A 24265-nucleotide genomic window follows, 5' to 3' on the forward strand; every position below is an offset into this window, starting at 1 on the left:
CTGTGTTGGCATAAAAATGTGTTTTGAGCAAGAGGCATGTTATAGTTTGTAACATTTCAAAACAAAAACCACATTCTTCTGTGTTCTTGATGTTTCTTGCAGGCTATGGTCTGTGTGCAGCCAAAGCTCAGTACCCCATTGCTGATTTGGTAAAGATGCTCACAGAGCAAGGCAAAAAAGTTAGGTAAGTGTTTGCAGGGAGAGTTTTGTGTGATGAAAGGGAATGGGCGATTTTTTTAAAAGGACTGTTTCTTAAAGTGGCATGTTACACGTGTAATCCTAGGTAAAGCGTCCAAAAAACCTCTATTCTGGTCTTAGTCTACTACCAATTTTCCCTGCTTTTATTTAATAGCATCAAATCTAAATATAGACTCCTTTTCGAAAGGGAAAGTTTGTTATTCCAAATTCTAGGGTATTTTTTAATGGGGAAAATAGAAGTTTGTGTTTCTCTGTGGTTCCATTTGGGGAAGAAGATCAAGCAAAGCACTTTTGCTTTTTTTTAAATTAAAGCATTATAATGATACAGAGTAGTTGGGTTCCTCTGGACATTCATGGAATTTGATTTTAATTCATCCCCTCCCCCCACCATTCCCTTCCCTTCTCCTTCCCCACATTCTCCTTTCTCTTCTCCACTGATCTTCCTTTCACTCATCTATTGATTGATTTATTTATTTTTTTCTATCAAACAAAGCGTTTTAATTATATCAAGTTGTATTCTTTTGGTTTTTGTTCACATTGAAAAATGAAAGACCTCCAAAGAGGTTTTCAAGGAGTAACTCTCTATGGGCTGGTCATTGATGGCTATTTTAACTCTCATATTCTCAGAGCGGGGAAGACTGCTGAAAATGTTTTTTCTAAAGTCATACTTTTTTGTCATCTGAATTAGTACAATAACTATTTTTGCCATTTCGGTACTGGATTCTGCTCTCGGTAGGATGTTAAGCAGAATAGAAAAGTTGAAGACTCTGCATTCCTAGATTCTCCATGATCTTTGATAAAACATTTGACAAGTGTAAAAATGGGGCCACAACTTGGTGACCATTGAAGTGTTTGCATTTGTCCTGTCCATCTCTGGGTCTCCACTCTGGAACTATGCTGTCACTTACGTGTCAGAGGAGAGAGCCCCTGGAGTCATCCTTAATAGGACCACCACTGCCCATTTCTTGGGGAAACTGGTTCACTAGCAGTTACATTGACATGGCAAAATAGGAAAGAGCGACAAGATAACTTATTGAATAGGATTTGTTCATCAGGCCATTAATATCTGTTGACAAAACTATTTTTATCTGTTAACTATTCCTTTTAGATGTCGACTATAGACTTTTGTCTGGAGGTAGATGATAAGAAAATAAAGCAAGCCAGACATGGTGGTAAATGCCTATAATCCAAGTTATACAGGAGGCTGAGAAGGAAGATCAAAAGTTTGAGGCCAGCCTGAGCAATTTAAACTATGTCTCAAATAATAAAGGGGGTGGGGGATGTAGCATAAAGGTAAAGCACTTGCCTAATATGAGTCCAATCCCTGATACTGCCAAAAAAAAAAAAAAAAAAAAAAAAAAAAAGGCCCAACAGTGTGGCCTAGAACTAATCAGAATATCTGTGCCAGAATGGATACAGAATCCTGCTTTTTGGACTGAATGTTCCAGCTCTAAATGGTGGTAAAAGAGACTGAGATGATGAAATGAGGGGGTTACTTAAATGGTCTTAGTGTTAGCAGTTATGTGAGCTGCATTTTACTTTTTCCTTTTTTTTCTTTCTTGCTCTTTCTGTTTTCTCTTATTCCTTCCCCACCTCTTACTGAAAAATATAGTTTGTGTTTTCCATATACACAGAATCAAGACACTGTTTTGTGGAGGGCCCAGTATTTCTGTGACATGGGTTATTTTTATAATTAGTGAATTGAAGATAGAAGGTGATAAAAGTTCTTGACTATATTTTTAAATTGTTACATAAGAAGTCTCTCTTTTAGTTCCTTATTCCATAGAGGATATTAAAATATGCCTTATTTTAACCATAGTCTTACCTCTTAGAGCATTTACAACCCTATGAGTGAAAGGATGTGTTAAAGCACCTTTTATGATTTTCCTGAAGAAATTGTTTTCTTTATTCAGTCCACATGTGAAAAAGTCTAATGTATTAGTAATGCCTTCTATCACCATGTAAATGTTTTGATGAGTGACATTCATATAAAATAGAATAAGATGGCTTTCATGTCTCCGTTATCCTTAGGGAAGGGAATGCTTAGTTCTTCAAAACTCTTGACACTCACTCATCAACTGAGGTAAGCAGACATCTTGGAAAGTGAGGCCAGTGTGAGGTGAGTGGATGCAGAATGGAAAGAACATCATAAATAAGACCATCCAGCAGCTTCAGGGCAGGCAAACCAAGAGAGGAAACTAATCAGGGAGATGGAGAAAAGTTATCTGAAAAGAAAAGGACAAGGGGATTTTTAGTTTCTGACCTGTTTTCAAAATAATTTATTAGCAATTTATAATATAGATCAGAATGAAATTATTGCTCAGAAAAGTTACCTATTTATATTCACCTGTCCTTCATATATAAGCTGAAATGCTGTATTAATATATTGTAGTGTTTTTTACCAATGTATGTTGAATTTCCAACATGAGATTTGTAATAAGTTATATGAATCTTGCATTTGAATTAAATGGAAGAGGACTGACTATTTCTTGCAAACATGATGACAGTAGAATATCATGTTTTTCCTTTCTAGCTTCTGTGTGGACTTTTTTTTTTTTTAATTTAAAGGGGATCACAGAAACTTGGTTGATTTTGCTTTGTCGGTGTCATCATCTTTTCTTGGAGAAATATAAATTTTCTTGACAAAGTTAGGAATATACACATAGATGCTAGCTTTTTTAAAGAGGCAGATGTCTGAGCGAGAGATGGCTGCAGCAGTTACCTCGTATTTTAATGAAATAAATCTGTATTTACAGTTTGTGGTAATTTGGTCCTTTCATCACTCTGTGGAGCTCCCACGGTGTTCATTGACTGCAGCTGCTGGGCCTCTGGTTTTAGTAGGTCTTTGTGCCTCAGGACCCCAGCATGCCTCACATCCAGATGTGGTGACATATTCACACACATCCCCTGTGGAAATGTGCCAGTGTGGACATACGATTGTCATCAATTAGCTATGCCCAAGTGGTGCCAAGAAAAATTGCATCTGTCATACAGTCCGTCTGACTTCATGGCCCATGATTGATTTAGAGACACTCCTGTTTTCCCTTCCTTTGGCTATAGTCATAACATGCTCACAAAGGGCTGAGATTATATAACGAAGCGCATGACATTTCATGACAAGAACTCATTTCAGCATGTTGACGTCATGAAAGTTCACTGACTTAGACTTTGTTTAGTGGCCAAGATATCGTCACTTCATGGTTGTTCAAAATGCCTGAGCAGCTTACCTAACTAATGCTGGATCTTTAAAAGCATTTTATGACGAATATCTATGACACCAGGGCACAGACTTTTTTTTCCTCTTTACTTCCCAATCTTTGGATGACTTATATGATAGGCTTTTTATTCTAAGGTTGAGATAACTTGCCCAGTTAATAAATCTTAGAAAGAGGATGTAATTTTTTCTCTTTTGTAATTAATAACTGTTTGATTTTATTTCTACAAAGCATTATTGCTTGGATTATCACAGAAGTCTTTTGAATTTATGGAAACACTTCTTAACTTGCTCCACTAACTGATGTTATGTATTTTATGTTAAGGTTCCATTGTCTTTCTATTCATGTTATTAAAAATTATTAGAAATTTATTATGAGGTTCTGAGAATACAAGGATACAGAAGCTCAGTTCTGACTCAAAATTTTATAATTATGAAGAAACAAATCCATGAACAAAGGAATCAGTGAATTCCATTTAATATGATGGCATGCTAAGACAAGGAGAGGAGCAGTTAACTAGCCAGGGGACGTTTTCAATTTTTTATACTATTTTTAAAGTGAAATTTTTTGAAGGCTTTTTAAAATGCGTGTATGAGTGCGTATAAACACTTCATCCTGTCTTAACACATCAAGTTGCTGATGGTATTTGCAGTTTGATAGTGTTTCATTATGTTATTTTTACAAATACGTCAGTTCTTTGAATACACTTAAAGATGAAATATTTTGTTCCTGTAACTGGATTTTTCTGTTTTCTTTTTGGTGGATTGCATGTGACTTAAGTAAGAGAGTTCAGTCTTCTAGGATTTGTTATGCTTTGGGGTCAAGGAAGAGCCAAGGCATGACATTTGTAAAGTAACAGAGGCACTTGCTTCTGAAGAGAATGGAAATCAGGCCAGCTAAAAGACTTAGTGTTTAGTAAATAAATAGACATTGACATCGTTGAGCAGTTTCATGTCAGCTCTGTGATTTTTTTTTTTAAAGCCATGACTATTCATATCAATGTTCATTCATTGAACAAATAATAGCACAGTCCTTTGTGTTACATGCTGTTCTAGGTCCTGGGGAAATATCAGGGAATACAACAAAAGAAAAGACCTTACATTCATTAGGAGGTGAGGTCATAAACTTCAAGAAATTCTGGAGTAAGGACGCATTACCCCCTTGTATCTCCAGTTCAGATGCTAGTTGAAAGGAATATCTGTAGGACAGGGGATGGGATCACGGTTTCAGAATCACAGCTGGCACTATTTGGTGATGAATTAGCCAGTGCTTCTGGCTCTTTCAAAGAATGTGGTGTGGTATTTTGCACCGAGCCTGCCTTCTTGAAGAACACAGTAGCAGAAGAGTGGATGTGAGGGAGTTAGTTGTGTAATTGGGCAAGCACGTGGAACTTTTCATGTAAGAGAGGAAAAACCAAAGGCAGTGTGTGTGCTTGCTCACATATATGTTGAGTCTGTTGTATAGAATTTCCAGTAGTCCCCAGATCAAAGGTGTCTGTTGAGTTGTTTAAAAAAGGCAGCCTTCTCCCCAGATTGTTTGACTTTATGCTGTCCATGGTGTTCTGGAGTGGCAAGGCCTGTGTGCTTTAGGTGCTTTGTAAGGCCTTTTCTAGCCATGTCATTCAGGGACCCATTCCTTAGAAACTCCTGTCGCAGATATTGCAGTGGGCTGAGGAGGAAACCCTCACTGGGTGAAGCCAGTGTTCCTATCAGGGTAATTTTTTGGCTTCTGGTTCTAGTATTGGTTATAGTAAACTCTTTGAATTTAGTTTCTTCAATAAGAGTCCTGTGAACATAGCAGAGTATAAATAAATAAAAACCCTCATTTCATGTTCATCTGTATCTTTCTTATAATTTTTACTTCATAGTGCTTGTTAGCTATTGCATTCCAAGAGCCATTCAACAATATCATTAAATGTATCCAGGGAGAAAGATGAAATTATGTATAATTTTAACTAAAATCTCTGCAATATGTTAGAATATAACATTCTAGAGCATTAGTCACGGATTGAATTTCAGTTTTTCCTGATAACATTCTTCATGGTCCTGTTGCTTATTTTGGGAATAAAAAGAGAATCAGTAGTCATGCAGTTTCTATTCTGGGTTTGGTAGCTGGATTAGGTTGAAGGATGGAAAAGTCATATTTGGGCACAATGTATAATTAATCTCCTGGAGTGGAGAAGGTAGTGTTGTGACATGGTCCCAGAGGACACTGTGTTGGTGTTTGCAGTGGACTGTTTACCTGGTCCTCAGTAGACAACTTCTCATCTCTTTGGGTGGCCTCAGTGTCACAGGCCACATGGTCTGATGGAAAATGTGACTGTAGCTGTCAAACATTTCCTCATTCACATTCAGAGAATAGGCTCTATTATTCTATATTAGAAAAATTGTGCCCCTGAGACATTTTCATAAGCTCTTTGATTTTCATAATTTTTTTTTTCTGAAGAAGGGAAGGATATGGATGAGTACCAGATTTCAGAACCAGAGAGCAGTTCAATCCTTATGTGCTTTCAAATAAATAAAGAAAGGTACAAAGTATTCTCTTATTCTGGCTTTTGGAAAGTTCTAGGATTTTTCTTTTTCCATTTGGAATTGTACAAGTGACTGAAGTGTTGCTTCTAAGAAAGACTTTCACAATTTTAGAAAGCTGGATGTCTCTTTCTGTCTAAGAAGCCTCGCCAGAGAGGATGATTCCATAACCTTTCTCATTAATCAGTTTTTGTGGACAGCAATTGCCTTGTCAGGAAGTGTTTTTTCACTTCTTTACGTGCTTTTCTCTTCAGATGGACATATTAGCCCCACCCAGGTGGTCCCGGCCTTTTCACTACCAAGGGTAATTTAGGTAATATTTACCATGCTGACTTCATGTTTTAGGTTTATTCCAAACTGACTTATAATTGTTAATTAGAAATTCTGATAAACCAAAGAAACTTGCCTTTTTAGTTTGTCATTTTTTTTCCACAGGGGAAATACATCATTACGTGTAAAAAGTATTGAATCTAGTAACATATTTTTGTGTTACCTCCATGGACCCTCCTCAGAGTGGAGCATTGTCACGTGCACATGCAGGATGTGCAGGGTCCTTGAAGGACTTTTGCTTCTGCAGGGGGGTCTCCAGCCTCTTTTGTGACAACACAATGTGAACACGTTTGGTGTAATTCCTAATAAAGGAGTAGTACCTTAGGAATTGGACTGGAGGATCTTGAAGGTCCGTTTTTACTACTAAGGTGCTTGTGATATGGATCCTTTTTTTTTTTTTTTTTTTTGCAGTGCTGGGGATTGAACCCAGGGCCTTGTGCTGGCAAGGCAAGCACTCTACCAACTGAGCTATCTCCCCAGCTCAGGTAGTTGTAATTTTCCTCTGATTTGGTCTTGGGGGTCTCTCTTAGGAGGGTGGCTGTCCAGTCTAGCCCTGTCATGACAGGGGTGCAGGGAAGGTGGTTGTGAATGTTCACATGGGACATTTTTATCTTGGTGGATGACTTAATGCCTAGGTGTCTGAGCTGTGACCAGGTGCCTCTCACAGGAAATTTGTTTATACCAGTAGATACCCTTCTGGCTCTTGTCTGACCTGTGCCCAGACTGTTCCTATCAGGATGACTACTCACTGGAAGAGCCCTGACCAGGAGGAAAGTTAGGCTTGGGTATGTTGGTCAGGGGAGACACAGGGAGGCAGCACAATTAGATGCATGAATAACAGAAGCAAGTTTAATTACTTCTAGATCCCACAGAGAAGAGGGCTGCAGATGAGGGCTGATGGGAAGATTGGAAGGGGGATGTGGTGTTCAACCAGTAGGAGGGGAGGGAGAGAGGGAGAGAAGACCTGTGGGTCTTCCAGCTGTTATTTGGACCCAGGATGGTACCCATGCAGTTTCCCCTGGAGGAGTTCTAATTGGTGGGTTTGGAGAAAGTAGGCAGGAGACCAAAGGACTACACTGTGACTTTAGAGTGGCCACCATAGCATATCTATGGTCCATGCAGGGTGTGGGGGTCAGTGGGGTGAATCAGGGAAGTTGTAGCTGTATGTGCCATAGGTGGGTAGTTGTCTAGGGATGGATCATGAGGAGGAGGAAGAGGCAGAAAGCTGGAAATTGTGTCACAGGTGACTAAGCTCTGCTGCTTGTATTCAAAATGTGCCAAGGCAACCTAAGATTGCAAGTATTCACTACAGCAGTTTTGTTGATTTATGAATATTTGTGGTTTAAAAACAGGAGAAACGAATAGACCTTCAACAAAAAGTCTTCATTTTCTCTCTGTGTCTCTTTCCTAGTTAACTGTCAGCCTCCTAAGAGATTAGAATAACACATTTAGGGAAATTATGGAATGATGGTATTGGGAAGGCACAATCCCAAAATGCTGTCAACACACATTGTCCTATATACAGTTTGATTTTAAATGTAAAATAGTATAATAAGGGAAATTAACCCTTGAAATATCCTGAGTATAGAAATAAATTTTGCACAGTGACTCCCAAAACATAAAACCATATAAGCAAAGGTTGCAAAGAATTTCTTTAAAAAAATCTGGAGGTTTTTAAAAACTTTATTTATTTATTTTTTTACTATTTATATTATCAAGAGACTGCAAAATGGAGAAAACACTCTAAGTACTTTAGAAAGGGATCCAGTGATTCCTGTAGTTTCTTTGTCTTATTGATTTAAAATGCTCAATGCAGTAAACCACTCTCAGTGGTTTATTGCTGAACTGGATCTGGATATTTCCATAATGCCAAAAGGAAAATGTAGTTTATTTGGACAGTTGTGGTAGGATCCATGTGGTGAATGTTTTATATTCTTAACAGCCTCATATGCCCAAGAACAACTGCTGTAATTCTCCCTGGTCAGGACATATTGTCTCCATGGCCTGTGATCATGGAAATTTGTCTTGTTGTTTCCCCTTTAAAACATGTGGTATCAAAAATCTAATGTGAGGTTGCAGAAAAACTCTAGAATGGGCTTATGTCATCATGTATTATAAAAGAAGCTTTAAAAAAGTGATTCTTTAAAAATTGTTCCTTTCCCAAATTTTATCCAGTTGCTTGGTATTCATGAACAGTTCTTATAGACACTCCTTTCTTTTTATTCTTTCTCGGGTAATTTAGAAGGCTCTGAAGATCAGGTTATTCATTAGAATAGATCATTTCACTTTTTTCAAACTGTGCCTGGGTTTTTTCTTAGCTGGTGACTGAGGCCTGAGCTCTTTTATTATGTGTTGTTCCCTGAAATATCTTCTTCAAGATATTAAAGAGATTACCCTAATTTGATGACATTTATTGTATCTGTCAAACAAAGCAATGACCTTTTTTTTGCCTAATTTGTTTTATGGTAAAAAGTGACTTTTTGAAGTTTGACTTTATCAGCATAAATGTATAACGAATATTAGTTATGATCAAGTTCCCAAAGAGTCCATTGTTCATAATTATTTTATTTTATTTCTTTTGGGTGCTGGAGATCGAACCCAGGACCTTCTGCTTGCAAGGCAAGCACTCTACCGACTGAGCTATCTCCCCAGCCCCTGTTCATAATTATTGACTTCAGTCTACCTTGACTATTTAATTTCTCTTGTCTTTTTATGTAGTTGCAGGTACAAAAAGCTTCTAACCTTTATTGAACTATTTTGATGTTTACTGAGCTTTCAAGGTAAAAAATTAGAAGAACAACCCAGAAAGTGTTGGTGTTAAATCAACATTTGTTTTAATGTAAAAATGTTTTTTTTTTTTAAATAGTTTCTAGTTGTCTATGGACCTTCTTATTTTATTTATTTATATGTGGTGCTGAGAATCGAACTCAGTGCCTCACACATACTAGGTAAGCACTCTACCACTGAGCCACAACCCCAGCCCGTAAAAATGGTTCTTAAAAGTATTATGGAACCATTAAAAAAGTACATTTATTTGAAAAATATGAGCAAGCATTTATATTATAAAAATGTATTTGAATAGAATTTTATAATTGCAGTATACATTTATTAAAGGCATATGTCAGTCAGGTGCTGGTCTGAAACAATTTGTATGAAAAACTCTTGATGTGAGCTATCTCATTTAAATCTCATAATCATCCTCTGAAGAGGTTTTATTATCAGTTCCATTGTATACATGAGACTGAGGAGCACAGAATTCTTAACTACTTCTCTACTTCCTTAAATCATTTCTCTAAAACAGATGGAAAGTTGATGACTCATTGTACCTCATTGAGCACACTGTTTAAAGGCCTTCCCTCCTTCTGTCCCTTTGAGTGCCCAGGAACTGTGGAGACTGATGAATAAGACATGATTCCTGTACTCTAGGAGCTCCCAGTTACAAGAGCATAGTGTGTCTATTGGTTATTATGGTGTGGTATGCTAAGGAAGAGAGGCATTAAGAGTTCTGGGAACATGGAAGACCTTTATTTTTCTTCTGTCAAATCTTGTCATGGTCAGGGATAGGTGACTCTGTTTTTAAAGTATGTGCATAATAAAGGATAATTGTCATTATCCAAAGGAAAGTATTAAAAGAGTGGTAGTGTTTGCATGTTGGAATTCTGGATGGTCTTCATGTGATGATGGAACATTGATGAGCTCTGGCCATCAGTTCTTGGAAATTGCTGGTCTTGGCCAACCTGTGTCTAATACAATTAATTTTCATACACACATTGGAGCTTAGCCAGTTTACATGGGCCAGAATTATTATAAGCTCACACTGACTCATCAGCCTGCATATGTATTTCTACAAGTTTAAGTGTGTTCTGTTATTTCTCTCCAAATGTTGGCATTCTCTTTTAATAATTCTGCATGTTTTTTTCTCCAACCTTAGAGCTTTGAAGTTTAGTGTAATAAATTATTATGCAAACAGATATAAAATGATCTGTCCTTTGGGATACTTGGCATAACTTGATGGTTTGCTTGGTGATTACCCTTCAAATTGGCCAAACAGAAACATTGTCTTTTTGCAATCTGTAGCTAATCAAGACATTAGAATATGAACCAATATATTTAGAGGTCTTTGATGACTCTGGTATAGCATAAAGATGATAGTCAGATGGATTAATTTAAAGATGTCAAAGATAGATTTAAAAACAAGTAGATTAATTATAATTAAAAATTTTACAATCAAGGGGGATATAAAATCTAAATCCAGAGTTGAATTACAAGATGTACATTGGATCATTCATCTAAAATAGAATCCCTAGTTCCCAGGAATTTTGGACAGAAAGGGGGCTTTCTCATGGGCTAAATAGTGGTCCTCCAAAATGTACACATGTTAATACCCAAACCTTAGGTGTTATCTTACATGGCAAGAAGAACTATGTAGATTTAAGGTAAGGATTTGGGGATAGGGAGATTACCCTGGATTATTTGGGCTGACCCAGTGTAATCACTCAGGTCCTGATTGGGGGGAGGGTGCAGTAAGATCCATGTTAGAGAAGGAAATGTGACAGCGGAAGCAAAGGTTGGAATGATGTGGCCACAAGATAAGGGATGGTATAGACTCCCAGAAGAAATACAGCCCTGCCAACACCTTGATTTTATAGCTCAGGGAAACCAATTTTGAACTTCTGACCTCCAGGAGAATAAGAAAACAAATCTGTGTTGATTTAAGGAATAAATCTGTGGCATTGTGTTACAGGGGCAATATGAAATTAATACAGACCTTAAATGTCATATAGTGCATGTTCTTAGTCTTTCTTAAGTCTCACCAGGCAGATTTTGGGACCAAGAAGGGGCTGGGGGGAAGCAGGAGAAACACTTTGGATGATCAGAAGGATTGGGAGATTAGGAGAATTTTTTGTTTTTTAAGATTACTGTTAACATCTCAGAAGAGCACATGTGAGTAATTTGAGAGGCAGTTGGTACTACAGGATGGAGGCAAAGCAACATCGGGTAGTGTTCTAGATCCTGGGTTCCCCTTGAGCTGCTTCTTTCTCATAGTAGTAGTTAAGACCATTGTAGGGGATCCGTCTCCAGGTAAGGGAAGGTCTGCCTCAGCTGCCGTAAGTCTCTCGATCATGTCTATATTACCAGTCATCCTCTGCAGTTATACAATACTCTATTTTATGTGAATTTTTTTTTTTTTTTTTTGGTGCTGGGGATTTGAACCCAGGGCCTTGGGCTTGTGAGGCAAGCACTCTACCAACTGAGCTATATCCCTGAACCCAGGGCCTTGGGCTTGTGAGGCAAGCACTCTACCAACTGAGCTATATCCCCAGCCCCCTTTTATGTGAATTTTTAAAAAATATGTTCTCATTAGTTATACATGACAGTAGAATGCATTTTGACACATTGTACACAAATGGAGCATAACTTCTCATTCCTATAAAATACTCTTGAACCCATTTTGAACTGAACTGGTGGTGTCCATCTGCTCTAGTTAATGAACTTCTTTCTCTGATCTACATAAAAGAAACTTAAAACTGCATTTGTTTTAATTCATTAGTAGAAAGTCTTTCTTTAAAAGAAATTTAATTCCAGTTCTTTTTTAATTTGAAAATAATTCTCTTTTCATCTGGCCTATGAAAAAAAGTATTTAGTCAAACCTTGTTTTATTTGAAAACCAGTTTTTCTTTTCTTTTTTAGCCAGTTGATTTTATACATATGTACATCTATATATGCATATATATAATATTTTTACTTAAAGTATGTTGTTTTCTAAGTTTGTACCAGTCGTCTTTCTGTCACAATAACAAAATATCTGAGAAAACTGGCATATAAAGATAAAAGGTTTATTTTGGCTCACAGTTTTGGAGGTTCCAGCCCAGGATCGATTAGCCCATTGCTTGTTGGCCTGTGGCAAGGCAGCCCAATGTGGTGGTAATGTCTGGTGAAGCAAAACTGCTCATCTCATCACCAGGAACAAAAAATGAGCAAGAGGAAGGGTATGGGGTACTACTGTCCCCTTCAAAGGTATGTGACCAATGACCTAAAGACCTCCTCTACTAAGCCCTATTTCTTAAAGTTTCTATCACTTCCCAATAGTAACCCCTGGGGACAAAGACTTTAATACATACACCTTTGGGGGACATTTTATGATTCAAATTACATAGATATTTTATGTTCTTGAACCTTATCCAAGCATCATTTTAACCTTTTAATTTGTATTTCCCGGAACTAAATCTAGTTAATTAGTTTTTATCATTGAGTCTAGTCAGTGATAATAGTAAGAATAATTGCGTAAATGGGAGAAAAAACCTCTTAGTTAATATGGAATGTTGATTTGAAATTGATTCAATTGAAATACAAATTGGCATTAACTTTGAAAGAAAATCAGCAAGTTTATAATGCAGTTTGTCTTGGATATGTTACTAAGAACCTCTGTAAAATGAATTGACCTTTTCAAATAAAAATATCTTAGGATATATTTTTTGAAATTATTTTATTCCATCATTGTTCAAAAATAATCATATGTCTGGGTCATAATATTAATTATAGGATCTCTTGTCTTTCTTGGGGCACATTCTCAGTGCTTTTATTCTCCCATACAGTATTTTTTCCTTTTTTTTTTTATTGGTGCCTATTAATTATATAGAGTGGTGAGTTTCACTGTGGCATATCGGTACATGCATATAACATAATTTGATTAATTTCACTCCCCAGTGCCTTTTCTTTAACTCTCCTCCACCCTCCTCCTGGTCCCCTTCTTACCAATTGGTGTCTTTTTGTGACATCCTCCCCCACTTTTTTCTCCTAGCTTCCAGATATGAAAGAAAACATATGGTTCTTGTCTTTTTGAGTCTGGCTTATTTTGCTTACCATGATGCTCTCCAGTTTCATCCATTTTCCTGCACATGACATAATTTGTCTTTCTTTATGGCAGAATAAAATTCCTTTGTGTATTATAGCACAATTTTTATCCATTCTTCTGTTGACAGATACCTAGGCAGATTCCATAATATGTCTATTGTGAATTGTGCTGCAATAAACATGGATATGCATGTATCTCTAAAATATGTTGGCTTTAATTCCTTTGGATAAATAGGGAGCAGTAGCATGACTGGATCATATGGTAGATCTAATTTTAGTTTTTTTGTGAACCCTCCATACTGATTTCCATAGTGGCTGTACTAATTTATATTTTCCCCGTATCTTTGCCAGCATTGGTTGTTAATTTTATTCCTAAGGATATTCTTTCTCTCTGGAGTGAGATAGTATCTCAGTATGGTTTTGATTTGCATTTCCCCAATCACTAAAGATGGTGTACATTTCTTCATTTTGTTTGGATATTTGTACTTTTGAGAAGTGTCTGTTTGTTTGCCCATTTATTGAATGGGTTAATTTTTTTTGGTTTGGTGTTGAGATTTTTGAATTCTTTATAATTAATTCCATCAAAAGAGTAGCTGGCAAAGATTCTTCATGTTGTTTCTTTTGCTGTGCAGAAGGTTTTCAATTTAATGCTATTTCATTTATTAATTCTTTCTATTATTTCCTGAGTTACACGAATCCTATTCAGGAAGTAGTTGCCTGTGCCTTTTATGTTTCTGGTCCTAGGCCTAGATCTTTGATCCATGTTAACTGATTTTTATACAGTGAGATACAGGGATGTGGTTTCATTCTTCTACATATGGATAGCCAGTTTTCCCAGCACCATTTATTAAAGAGGTTGTCTTTTCCTCAATGTATCTTTTTGGTATCTTTTTAAAAAATCAGATGACTTGAGCTATGTGACTTTGTCTCTGTGTCTTATATTCCTTTCCATTGGTCTATGTATCTGTTTAAAACAATTTTTTTTTGTGGTTGTAGATGGATAGAATGCCTTTATTTTATTTGTTTATTTTTATGTGGTGCTAAGATGGAACCCAGTACTTCACATGTGTTAGGCAAACACTCTGCCACTGAACTACAATCCCAACCCCTATGTATGTGTTTTTATACCAGTACTGTGATGTTTTTACTACTATGATTCTGTAGTATAATTTGAAATCAGGTATTGTGATGCCTCCAGCTTTACTCTTTGCTCAGGATTACTTTGGCTATCTGGGCCTTTCATTCTTTTATATGAATTTTAGGATTTTTTTCTAGTTCTGTGAAGAATATCACTTGTATTTTGATGGAAATTTCATTGAATCTGCTCATCACTTTGGTAATATGGTCATCTTAATATTAATTCTGCCTATCCATGAACATGGGAGTTTTTTCCATTTTCTAGTGTTATCTGTCTTTTCTGTTCTATAATTTTCATTGTGGAAGTTTTTTACCTTCTTGGTTAGGTTTATTCCTAGGTATTTTTTTCCTTCTCTAGGTATTTTTTAAAGCTATTGTGTGTGGAATTGTTTTTCCTGATTTTTTTCTCAGTGGATTTATTATTGGCAGATAGAAAAATATTGATTTTTGTATGTTGATTTAGTATTCTACTTTGCTGAATTTGCTTATCAGTCTTAGAATTCTTTTGGTGGAACCTTTAGGGTCTTCTATACAGTAGAACCATATCATCTACAAATAGAGATAATTTGATTTCTTCCTTTCTATTTGAATTCCTTTTATTACTTTCTCTTGCATAAATGTACTGACCAAAGTTTCAAGTATTTTATTAAATAGGAGTGATGGTAGTAGATATCCTTGTCTTGTTCTTGATTTTAAAGAGATTGCTTTCAGTTTTCCTCATTTAGTATTATGTTGCCTTTGGGTTTGTCATATATAGCCTTTATTTTTTTAATTTTTATTTTTACATTTATTTATTCATTTTTCATTGTTTTTTTGACTGATAAATATTTTTAAACAATTTTTTCATACATGTATATAGGATAATAATGTTTGTCTCATTCTACTGTCCTTCCCAACCCCACTACCCCACCTCTCCCCTCACTCCCTTCTGTACAATTGAAAGTTTCTTCGTTCTTCCCTACCCACCCCCCACTATGGATCAGCATCTGCTTATCAGAGAAAACATTTGACCTTTGGCTTTTTGGGATTGACTTATTTCACTTAGCATGATATTCTCCAGTTCCATCCATTTACCTGCAAATGCCATAATTTCATTCTTCTTTAAGGCTGAGTAATATTCCATTGTGTATATGTATCACATTTTCTTTATCCATTCATCAGTTGAAGGGCATCTGGGTTGTTTCCACAATCTAGCTATTGTGAATTGAGCAGCTGTAAACATCGATGTGACTGTGTTACTGTAGTAGGCTGATTTTAAGTCCTTTGGGTATAAATCGAGGAGTGGGATAGTTGGGTCAAATGGTGGGTCCATTCCGGATTTTCTTAGGAATCTCCATACTGCTTTCCAAAGTGTTTGCACCAGTGTGCAATCCCACCAACAATTATGAGTGTACCTTTTCCCCCACATCCTCCCAACACTTATTGCTTGTAATTTGATTTTTGCCATTCTGACTGGGGTGAGATAAAATCTTAGAGCAATTTTGATTTTCATTTCTCTAATTGTAAGAGATGATGAACATTTTTTCATGTTTGTTGATCAATTGTATTTCTTCTTCTGTGAAGTGTCTGTTCAGTTCCTTAGCCCATTTATTGATTGGGTTATTTGTTTTTTGAGTTCTTTATGTATCTTGGAGATTAATGCTCTATCTGAGGTGTGTGCGGTAAAGATTTTTTCCCATTATGTAGGCTTTCTTTTCAAATTATTGATTATCTCCTTTGCTGAGAAAAAGCTTTTTAGTTTGAATTCATCCCATTTATTGATTCTTAATTTTACTTCTTGCGCTTTAGGAGTCTTGTTAAGGAAATCAGGTCCTAAGCCAACATGATGAAGATTTGGGCTTACTTTTTCTTCTATTAGGCGCAGTGTCTCTGTTTTGGTGCCTAAATCTTTGATCCACTTTGAATTGATTTTTGTGGAGGGTGACAGAAGTTTAATTTCATTTTGTTACATAAGGGTTTCCAGTTTTCCCAGCACCATCTGTTGAACAGGCTATCTTTTCTCCAATGTATGTTTTTGACACCTTTGTCTAGTATGAGATAATTGTATTTATGTGGGTTTGTCTCTGTATCTTCTATTTTGCACCATTGGTGTACATGTCTATTTTGGTGCCAATAGCATGCTGTTTTTGTTACTGTTGCTCTATAGTATAACTTAAGGTCTGATAGTGTGAAGTTAAAGGGATACGAATGGGAAAAGAAGACCTCAAACTATCACTATTTGTCGATGACATGATTCTATATTTAGAATATAAAAAAAAATTCCACCAGGAAATTTCTAGAACTCATAAATGATTGAAGGTATAAAATTGATACCCATATTTCAAATGCATTTCTATACATAAACAATGAATCCTCTGCAAGAGAAATTAGGAAAACTACCCCATTCACAAGAATGTCAACAAAAATAAAATACTTTGGAATCAATCTAAGAGGTGAAAGACCTCTACAATGAAAACTACAGAACACTAAAGAAAGAAATTAAAGAAAACCATAGTATCAAAAGTATTCTACAAATTCAATGTAATTCTTATTAAAATCCCAATGACATTCTTCATACAAATAGAAAAATCAATCATGAAATTCATTTGGAAAAATAAGAGACCCAGAATAGACAAGGTAATCCTTAGCAAGAAGAGTGAAGCAGGAGGCATCACAATACCAGACCTTAAATTATAGTACAGAATAATACATAGCCTTTATGATGTTAAGTTCCCTTTATCCCTGATTTCTTCATGGTTTTTGTGAACCGTGAAGGAGTATTGTATTTTGTCAAAGGCTTTTTCTTCATCTGTTGAGATGATTATATGATTAGTGTTCTTGGTTTTATTTATGTGTACATTATGTTTATTGATTTGTGCATGTTGAACTATCTTTGCACCTCTGGAAATAAACCAATTTGATTGTAATGTATGATCTTTTTAACATGTTGTTGAATTCAGTTTACTAATATTAAGGATTTTTGCATCTAAGTTCATCAAGGATATTAATGTGTTTTCTTTCCTTGAAGTACCCTCATCCAGTTTTGGTTTCAATGTTATATTGGCTTCACAGAGTGAGTTTGGAAGTGTTTCCTTTCTTTATATTTCATGGAACAATTTGAGGAGCATTGATATTAGTTTTTCTTTAAATGAATCTGTCTAGTTTGGGACTTTCCTTTGTTGGGAAGCTTTTTATTACTGCTTCAGTCTAAATTGCTTGTTAGCAATCTGTTTAGGTTTTCTGTGTTCTCTTAGTCCAGTGTTGGTAGGTTATATGTGTCTAGAAATTAATTAATTTATTCTTTATTTTCCAAATTATTGGAATGTAAGTTTTCAAAAATAGTTCCCAATTATTCTCTGGATTTCAGTGGTATCTTTTTCTGATAACCTCATTTTCCTCTTTTATTTTTTTATTTATTTAAAAAAATTTTTTTAGTCATAAATGGACCCAGTACCTTTACTTTATGTATATATGTATGTATGTATATATGTATATATGTATGTATGTATGTATGTATCTATCTATCTATCTATCTATCTATTATGTGGTGCAGAGGATAGAACCCAGTGCCTCACACAAACAGGCAAGTGTTCTACTATTGAACTACAATCCCAGCCTTCTTATTTTATTAATTTGGGTCTTTTCTCTCTCTCTCTCTCTCTTTTTTTTTTTTTTTTGGTTAGTTTGGCTAAGGATTTACCAGTTCTGTTTATTTTTTCAAAGAATCAACTCTTTGCTTCATTAATCCTTTGTGTTATTTTTTCATTTTTATTTCACTGATTTCAACTCTGACCTTTATTATTTTTTTCCCTTCTACTAGTTTTGGAATTGGCTTATTGTTTTTCTGTGACCTTTGGATGCATCATTGGGTTGTCTTGAGATCTCTTTCTCTTTCTCTCTCCCTTTTATGTGTTCATAGCTATAAACTTCCCTTGTAGAACTACCTTAGCTGTCTCTCACAGGTTTTCATATGCCACCTTTCCATTTTCTTTTGCTTTTGAGAATGTTTAGCCCCTCCCCCTGCTAATTTCTTCAGTGACCCATTCATCATTCAAAAGTCTATTGCTTAATTGTCATGTATTTGAATAGTTTCTGTAGTTTTCTTGCTGTTGATTTCTAATTTCATTCTGTTATGATTCAAAAGAATGCAAAAGATTTTTCAGTTTGTTTATATTTGCTAAAACTCGATTTCAGGCCTAATACATTTCTCTAATTTTTGAGAAAGTTACATGAGCAGCTAAAAAGAGAGGGTATCCAGCTGGTTTTGGATAAAATAACCTGTAGATGTCTTTAAAGTACATTGATCTATGGCATAGTTTAACTCTTTTGTGCCTTTGTTAATTTCTGTCTGGGTGGCCTGTCTGTTAGTGAGAATGATGTGTTGAAATCCCCACAACTATTTTATTGGGGCCTAGAAGTCCATTTTTATTGAGTAAAGTTTGTTTTATGAAATTGGTTGCATATTCAGGGCACATTTATGCACTTCAGGGCTTGAATATTTACAAATGTTTTATGTCCTTATCATACGTCCTCTTTTTCAGTACATACTGACTTTCCTTGTCTCTAATTTTGTCAGGAGTTCACTTTGAGAGTTGCCACTCCTGCTTATTTTCAGATTCCATTTGCACAGAATCTTATTTTCCATTCTTTTATTTTCAGTCTGTGAATGTCTTTGTGAGGTGTGTTTCTAGGAGGCAAAATATAATTGGGTTCTATTTTTTAAAAATCCAGCATGCAACTCTGTATCTTTTAATTGGAGCATAAAGACCATTAATATTCAATGTTATTATACAGAGGTATGTATTACATCCTATCACTTTGTTTTTTCCTAATGTTTGAATCACTGCTACTTCTCATTTGGTTTTCTATTTTTTATAACAAGAATTATTTTTTCTTATGCTCACTCGATCATTTTTATTTTCTTCTCGTATGTGTAGGATTTCTTTAAATATCTTCTGCAATGCTGGCTTAGTGGTCAGAATTTTTATTTCTTTGTTGATTTTAAAGGATAGTTTGCTGGATAGAGTAACCTAAGTTCACAGTTGTTTTCTTTTGTGGCTTGAAATACTTCATTCCATGTCCTGGCCTGTAGAGTTTCTGTTGAGCTATTTGCTCTTAATGTGGTGGGTTTGCCTTTATAAATTACTTGGTACCTCTTTCATAGCTTTTAATATTATTTGTTCTGAATTTTTCTCTTCTGCACTTTGATGTTTTATTATTTCCAAATCTCAGGCTTATGTACAAAAAGTAAGAGCACTGATAAAATAAGAAACAGACCTAAATTGGCCTGGTTGGTGTGGCCAGTTGGCCACATAGAGCAGCAGCCCTTGTCCCACCACCTTCCCCTCAGAGGGAGTCCATTGCCTGGGGGCCTATTGGCATTGTTTGGCTGGTATGGCCCCTGTGACCAGCTGCCAACAGCCCCAGGCTGGCACTGTAGGGCATATCTGCTGCCACGAAACACTTGAGCAACCTGTGACTCCTTCATTGTCCAACTAGTTTCCTAACTGTCCTGGCAGAACTAATGGCAGAGACAACAGTCCTGTCCCCAGAGGTCTAGAGTTTCCAGTTGGTGCCCTGAATTTCTTATATTTTAGCTATCATACATTTTAGAACAGTTCTTTTCTGGTCATGTCTTTTTGGAGTTCTAAATGCCTCAGTTATCTGCATATTCTCTCATTCCCAGGATTAGGGAAATTTTCTTACTTCCTTGAATAAACTTTCATGCCATCAGTCTCTCTGTTTTATTTCTCAAGACCTAGGAGTCTGGCCTTTTAATGTTGTTCCGGAGCTCTTGTTTATTTTGTTCTTAGTTTCTTCTTATTTTTTTCTTTATAATGTCTGAGTGTTCTAATTTGCCCACTTGCCTTTGAACTCTAATAGTCTTTCTTCTGCTCAATCTAGAAGACTTTGCACGGAGTTTTTTATTTTTAAATCAGTTTTTTATTTGTAAGATTTCTGTTTGGTTCTGTTTAGAATTGTTATCTCTTTATTGAAATGTTCTTTCACACCTTGTAATTTATACCTTAGTTTATTCCTTAGATCTTTTAATTCATCAATCATTCTAACAATCAGTTTTTTGAATTTTTTGTTCAGCATTTTCTCTGATCGGTGACTGGAGAGTTATGAACATTTGGAGGTATTACCATGCTTTCTTATGTCTCCTATATTTCTGTTTTGAGATTTGCACAGCTTCTGGGATGGATATCTCATCCTTTGTTATGTGGGAGTATTTTTAGTGAACTGCTTTCCCTTTTCTGTGTGCCCTGGGTTGGTGGTATATCTCAGTGTCAGAGGACTCACCCAGTGTGTTCCCTGTGCTGTGGTCGATCCCTCACATCACTTTCTGTGTAAGTGTTCTCCAGTTGTTTCTGATTCCAGGCTGCAGAGGAATTGGAACTTGCAGCCTCTGTCAACTCTACCATCTTACTCTCTCCTAGACAGTATTCGGAAGAACATTGAATTAAAATTTTTGTCAGTATAAAATAGTGCATTTGATTTATAATAAACTAAAGTTCCAATTTAAGCTCTTCTTGGTTGAGATTTGGATTGTTAATCTTGGTAATCTTTATTGTTACATATTTGCAAGGAATTACCATCTAGGGAAAAAACAAATAATGAATTCTATCCACTTAATCCAATGCCCATTGAATAAAGTAGCTTCCATTTAAATATTTTCTCTCACATCAAACTTTACCCCTCCCCCATTGAATATATGTACCAATACTAGTTTTTATTGAGATGTTTACAAAATTTTGCTTTAAAAACCTCAGAACATTTATCAGCCCACTGTCCACCACTGTAAGAGGAAGTGCTTCCTTAAGTTGCTTATTTCTCTTCTTATTGACTTATGAATCTGTTACCAGTATTAACTATGGGTTTCCCATTTTTCCAAGTAGGTTAGAATCTTACTCTCATTTATTTTGATGTTTAAGTGGCTTTATTTTATACACATTAATATCATGTATCTTATATATTCTTGTCACTCTTTCATGTGTATTTTGTTTTGAATTCTGCCTCAATTTTCACCTAATGCAAGAATGACAAATTCTCTCTCTCTCTCTCTCTCTCTCTCTCTCTCTCTCTCTCTCTCTCTCTCTCGTAGTGCTGGGGACTGAACCCAGGACCTTGTGCATAGTAGGCAAGTGCTCCACCACTGAGCCATATATACCCTCAGCTTTTCTTTTCTTTTTAATTTAAATTGTTATTACACTTAGATGAACTTTACCTTTCCTCAGTCTGTTTTGTTTTTCATATTGCTTCTATAACTATCCATTAACCTAAGGGATTATTTAGCTATCCCCACCATAGAAGAAAATGTTAAATGTTCTGAGTAGAAGATTGATGTTCTTTCATAAAATCAAGTACTATTGGAATTTACATTTATCATATCTTTTCTGTTCCCAAGTTCATGACCATTAATAGGCTTAGGAGTACATTTTGGTTATTGCAATGTAATGCATTTTCTTTCTAAGTCCATTTTTATATTCAGGCTTAAACTTCATGTTAAAAGATATTTATGTTCAGATTTGAGGTTTAGTAGAATACCTACCATTTAATGAGTGGACACTTTGATGCTTGGAGAATATTTTTTTTGTTGTTTGAGATTGGTTCTTGCTATTTGCCCAGATTGGAGAGCTTAAGTGATCCTTTTACCCCAGCCTCCTGAGTGACTGGGACCACAGGCATGTGCCCTGTGCCCAACTTTTTAAAAAAAGTTTTATTTCCACTGCAAAAATTTAAAAATTTTAGATATCTCAATGAAAGCATTTTAGAGATGATTTTTTTCTGGAGCAATTTGGAAAAAAAAAACTATGGTAATGCTAAATATAGCATATATTGCCACATGAAGGCTGCACATAAGTTGTCTATATTTTGCTTCATTTCAGTTGTCAGAAGTGATTGAAAAATATCATTTGGTATGGATGATGACAGGTTAACAATGTCTAATTTAAAAAATGTAATCTTGTTTCTGGAGAACTAAAAACATTTTTTTTTTTTTTAAATCTGTGCATTCCCCAAAATGATAGGACAGTTTATAGCAGGAACCTCTAGCCAATCAGAGACTGAAAGCTGTCAGAACATGACAAGGCAAATGCTAACTACATCCCATCAGGTTATTTCTGTATGTTACAGCCTTTGTGTGTGTGTGTGCTTGTGTAAATATAACCCACACATGTGGGATGGGACATTCTGTACCATGTTTATTCTGGGATCCTGTCTGGTTCTAGAACCTTTTCCTTGCTCAAGTGAACTTTGTAAGTTTCACTGGTCTGAGTTTTTCTTTTAAAAGGTTCAAACACTAGTAGCTAATTACTTAATCAATCTTGCTTACATAATGAAACTTCCATAAAAACCCCAAAACTTAAAGGTTCAGAGAGCTTCCAGGTTTTTGAATACACTGAGGTCTTGGGAAAGTGGCACATGGAATTTCCATTATTCCTTTCCTGCAAACTGCTCTCTGCACCTCTACCATTTGACTGTTCCCAACTTGTGTCCTGTATAATAATTTGGCAAAAATAAGAGTTAGATGAGTTTTGTGAGCTGCTCCAACAAATTATCAAAACTAGGGAGGATCTGATTAGTTAGAAGTATAGGTAGAAATCTGGAACTTATAAGGACATCTGAAGTAGCAGCAGTCTTGTGAGACGGGCACACACACAAAAAAAGTGTGGAGCCTGATACTCAAAATTGAATTAGATGATAGGACCCCTGGCCTGTTTGGAGAGTAGAGAACTGGTTTTTGGTATGCAGAAAGCCTACACATTTGGTATCAGATATTGTGAGTAGAAACACTATCAGACCATTCCTATATATATATATTTTTTTGAATTGAATTCCTCAAAGTTTAAGGGATGCTTATAAATGTTTTGCTTTGTAATGGATAGGGTCAGACTAAGAGGCATTTTTCTTCTCTGCATATTCGTCTATTCATGTCTTTAATGATTTTTAAAATTTTATTGCTTGTAGCATTATTTAAACTATTTGGAACTCTATTATTTTCAAAGAACATTATACATTGTATTCTTGAAACAGAACACTCTTCTTATCATATTATTTAACCCATTCTAGCACAAATAAATAGGTCTTTTTCAATTCTTTTCTACAAAGAGTTCCATATTCTTTGGCATGATGTGGACTCATTATAATAGCTATTTAATATTCTTTGGGAAAACTGAGATAGAGTAACTTGCCTGAGATCACCCACCTAGTTAACCTGAACTGTTAAAAAAAGTATCTCTTAAATTGTTTTTTTTTTTTTGTTTTTTTTTTGTTTTTTTTTTTTTGCGGTGCTGGGGATTGAACCCAGGGCCTTATGCTTGCAAGGCAAGCATTCTACCAACTGAGCTATATCCCCAGCCCAGTATCTCTTAAATTGAAGGACTATGCTGACTATATTTTTATAGTAGTTAAGAGTTCAGGCTCTTGATGCTGGAAGACCCAGGTTTGTATCGTGCTCCTAAACACATCCTATTACATATCAACTAAACAAACAGACACCCCTAAGTTTGAATCCCATCTTCACTACTTACTAAAAAAAGAGTCATATACCTACACAGCACATCTTGAAGAGTATTAGCCATTATTCCAAAACATATGTCAGTGGTCTTTTTTGATTTGGACACATGGGAACATAGCTCTAAAACCCAGTTTATTTAACTGAGTTTGCGTCATCTGCCTAAATTCTAATTCTAGATGGAGATTGCTAAAGATTGTTGGAGATGGGATAATATGTGAGAAATCACTTTATAAAACATATCATAATGTAAAAGCATCAAGTGTTAATTTATTTCAAATGGTAAATTATTTTTTTCCACTATAAAAACTATACAACCTTGTGTTGGGGATGTGACTCAGAGTGTTTGTGTAACATGTGCAAGTCCCTGGATTTGATCCCCAACACTGCAAAAAGAAACAAATAAAAACTATACATCCTCATAGAATATTTGAAAAAACATAAAAAGAGAAAAAGAAGAGTGATTACTTATTGTACTTCTGCCTAGAGATAATTGTTATCTTTTC

General features: G+C 35.6%; 1 protein-coding gene across 8 annotated transcripts in view; it reads left to right on the forward strand.

Annotated features, from left to right (window-relative positions):
* Positions 1-24265, forward strand: part of Nnt (nicotinamide nucleotide transhydrogenase) — a 93621-nt gene that overhangs the window by 62564 nt on the left and 6792 nt on the right. For all 8 annotated transcript variants that reach the window (XM_047555540.1, XM_047555536.1, XM_047555542.1 and 5 more), the window contains one exon: positions 103-184. In XM_047555540.1, the coding sequence (XP_047411496.1) occupies positions 103-184 (82 nt within the window). The remainder of the gene's footprint in view (positions 1-102; positions 185-24265) is intronic.

Source organism: Sciurus carolinensis, chromosome 6 (genome assembly GCF_902686445.1).
Source record: "Sciurus carolinensis chromosome 6, mSciCar1.2, whole genome shotgun sequence".
Lineage (NCBI taxonomy): Eukaryota > Metazoa > Chordata > Mammalia > Rodentia > Sciuridae > Sciurus > Sciurus carolinensis.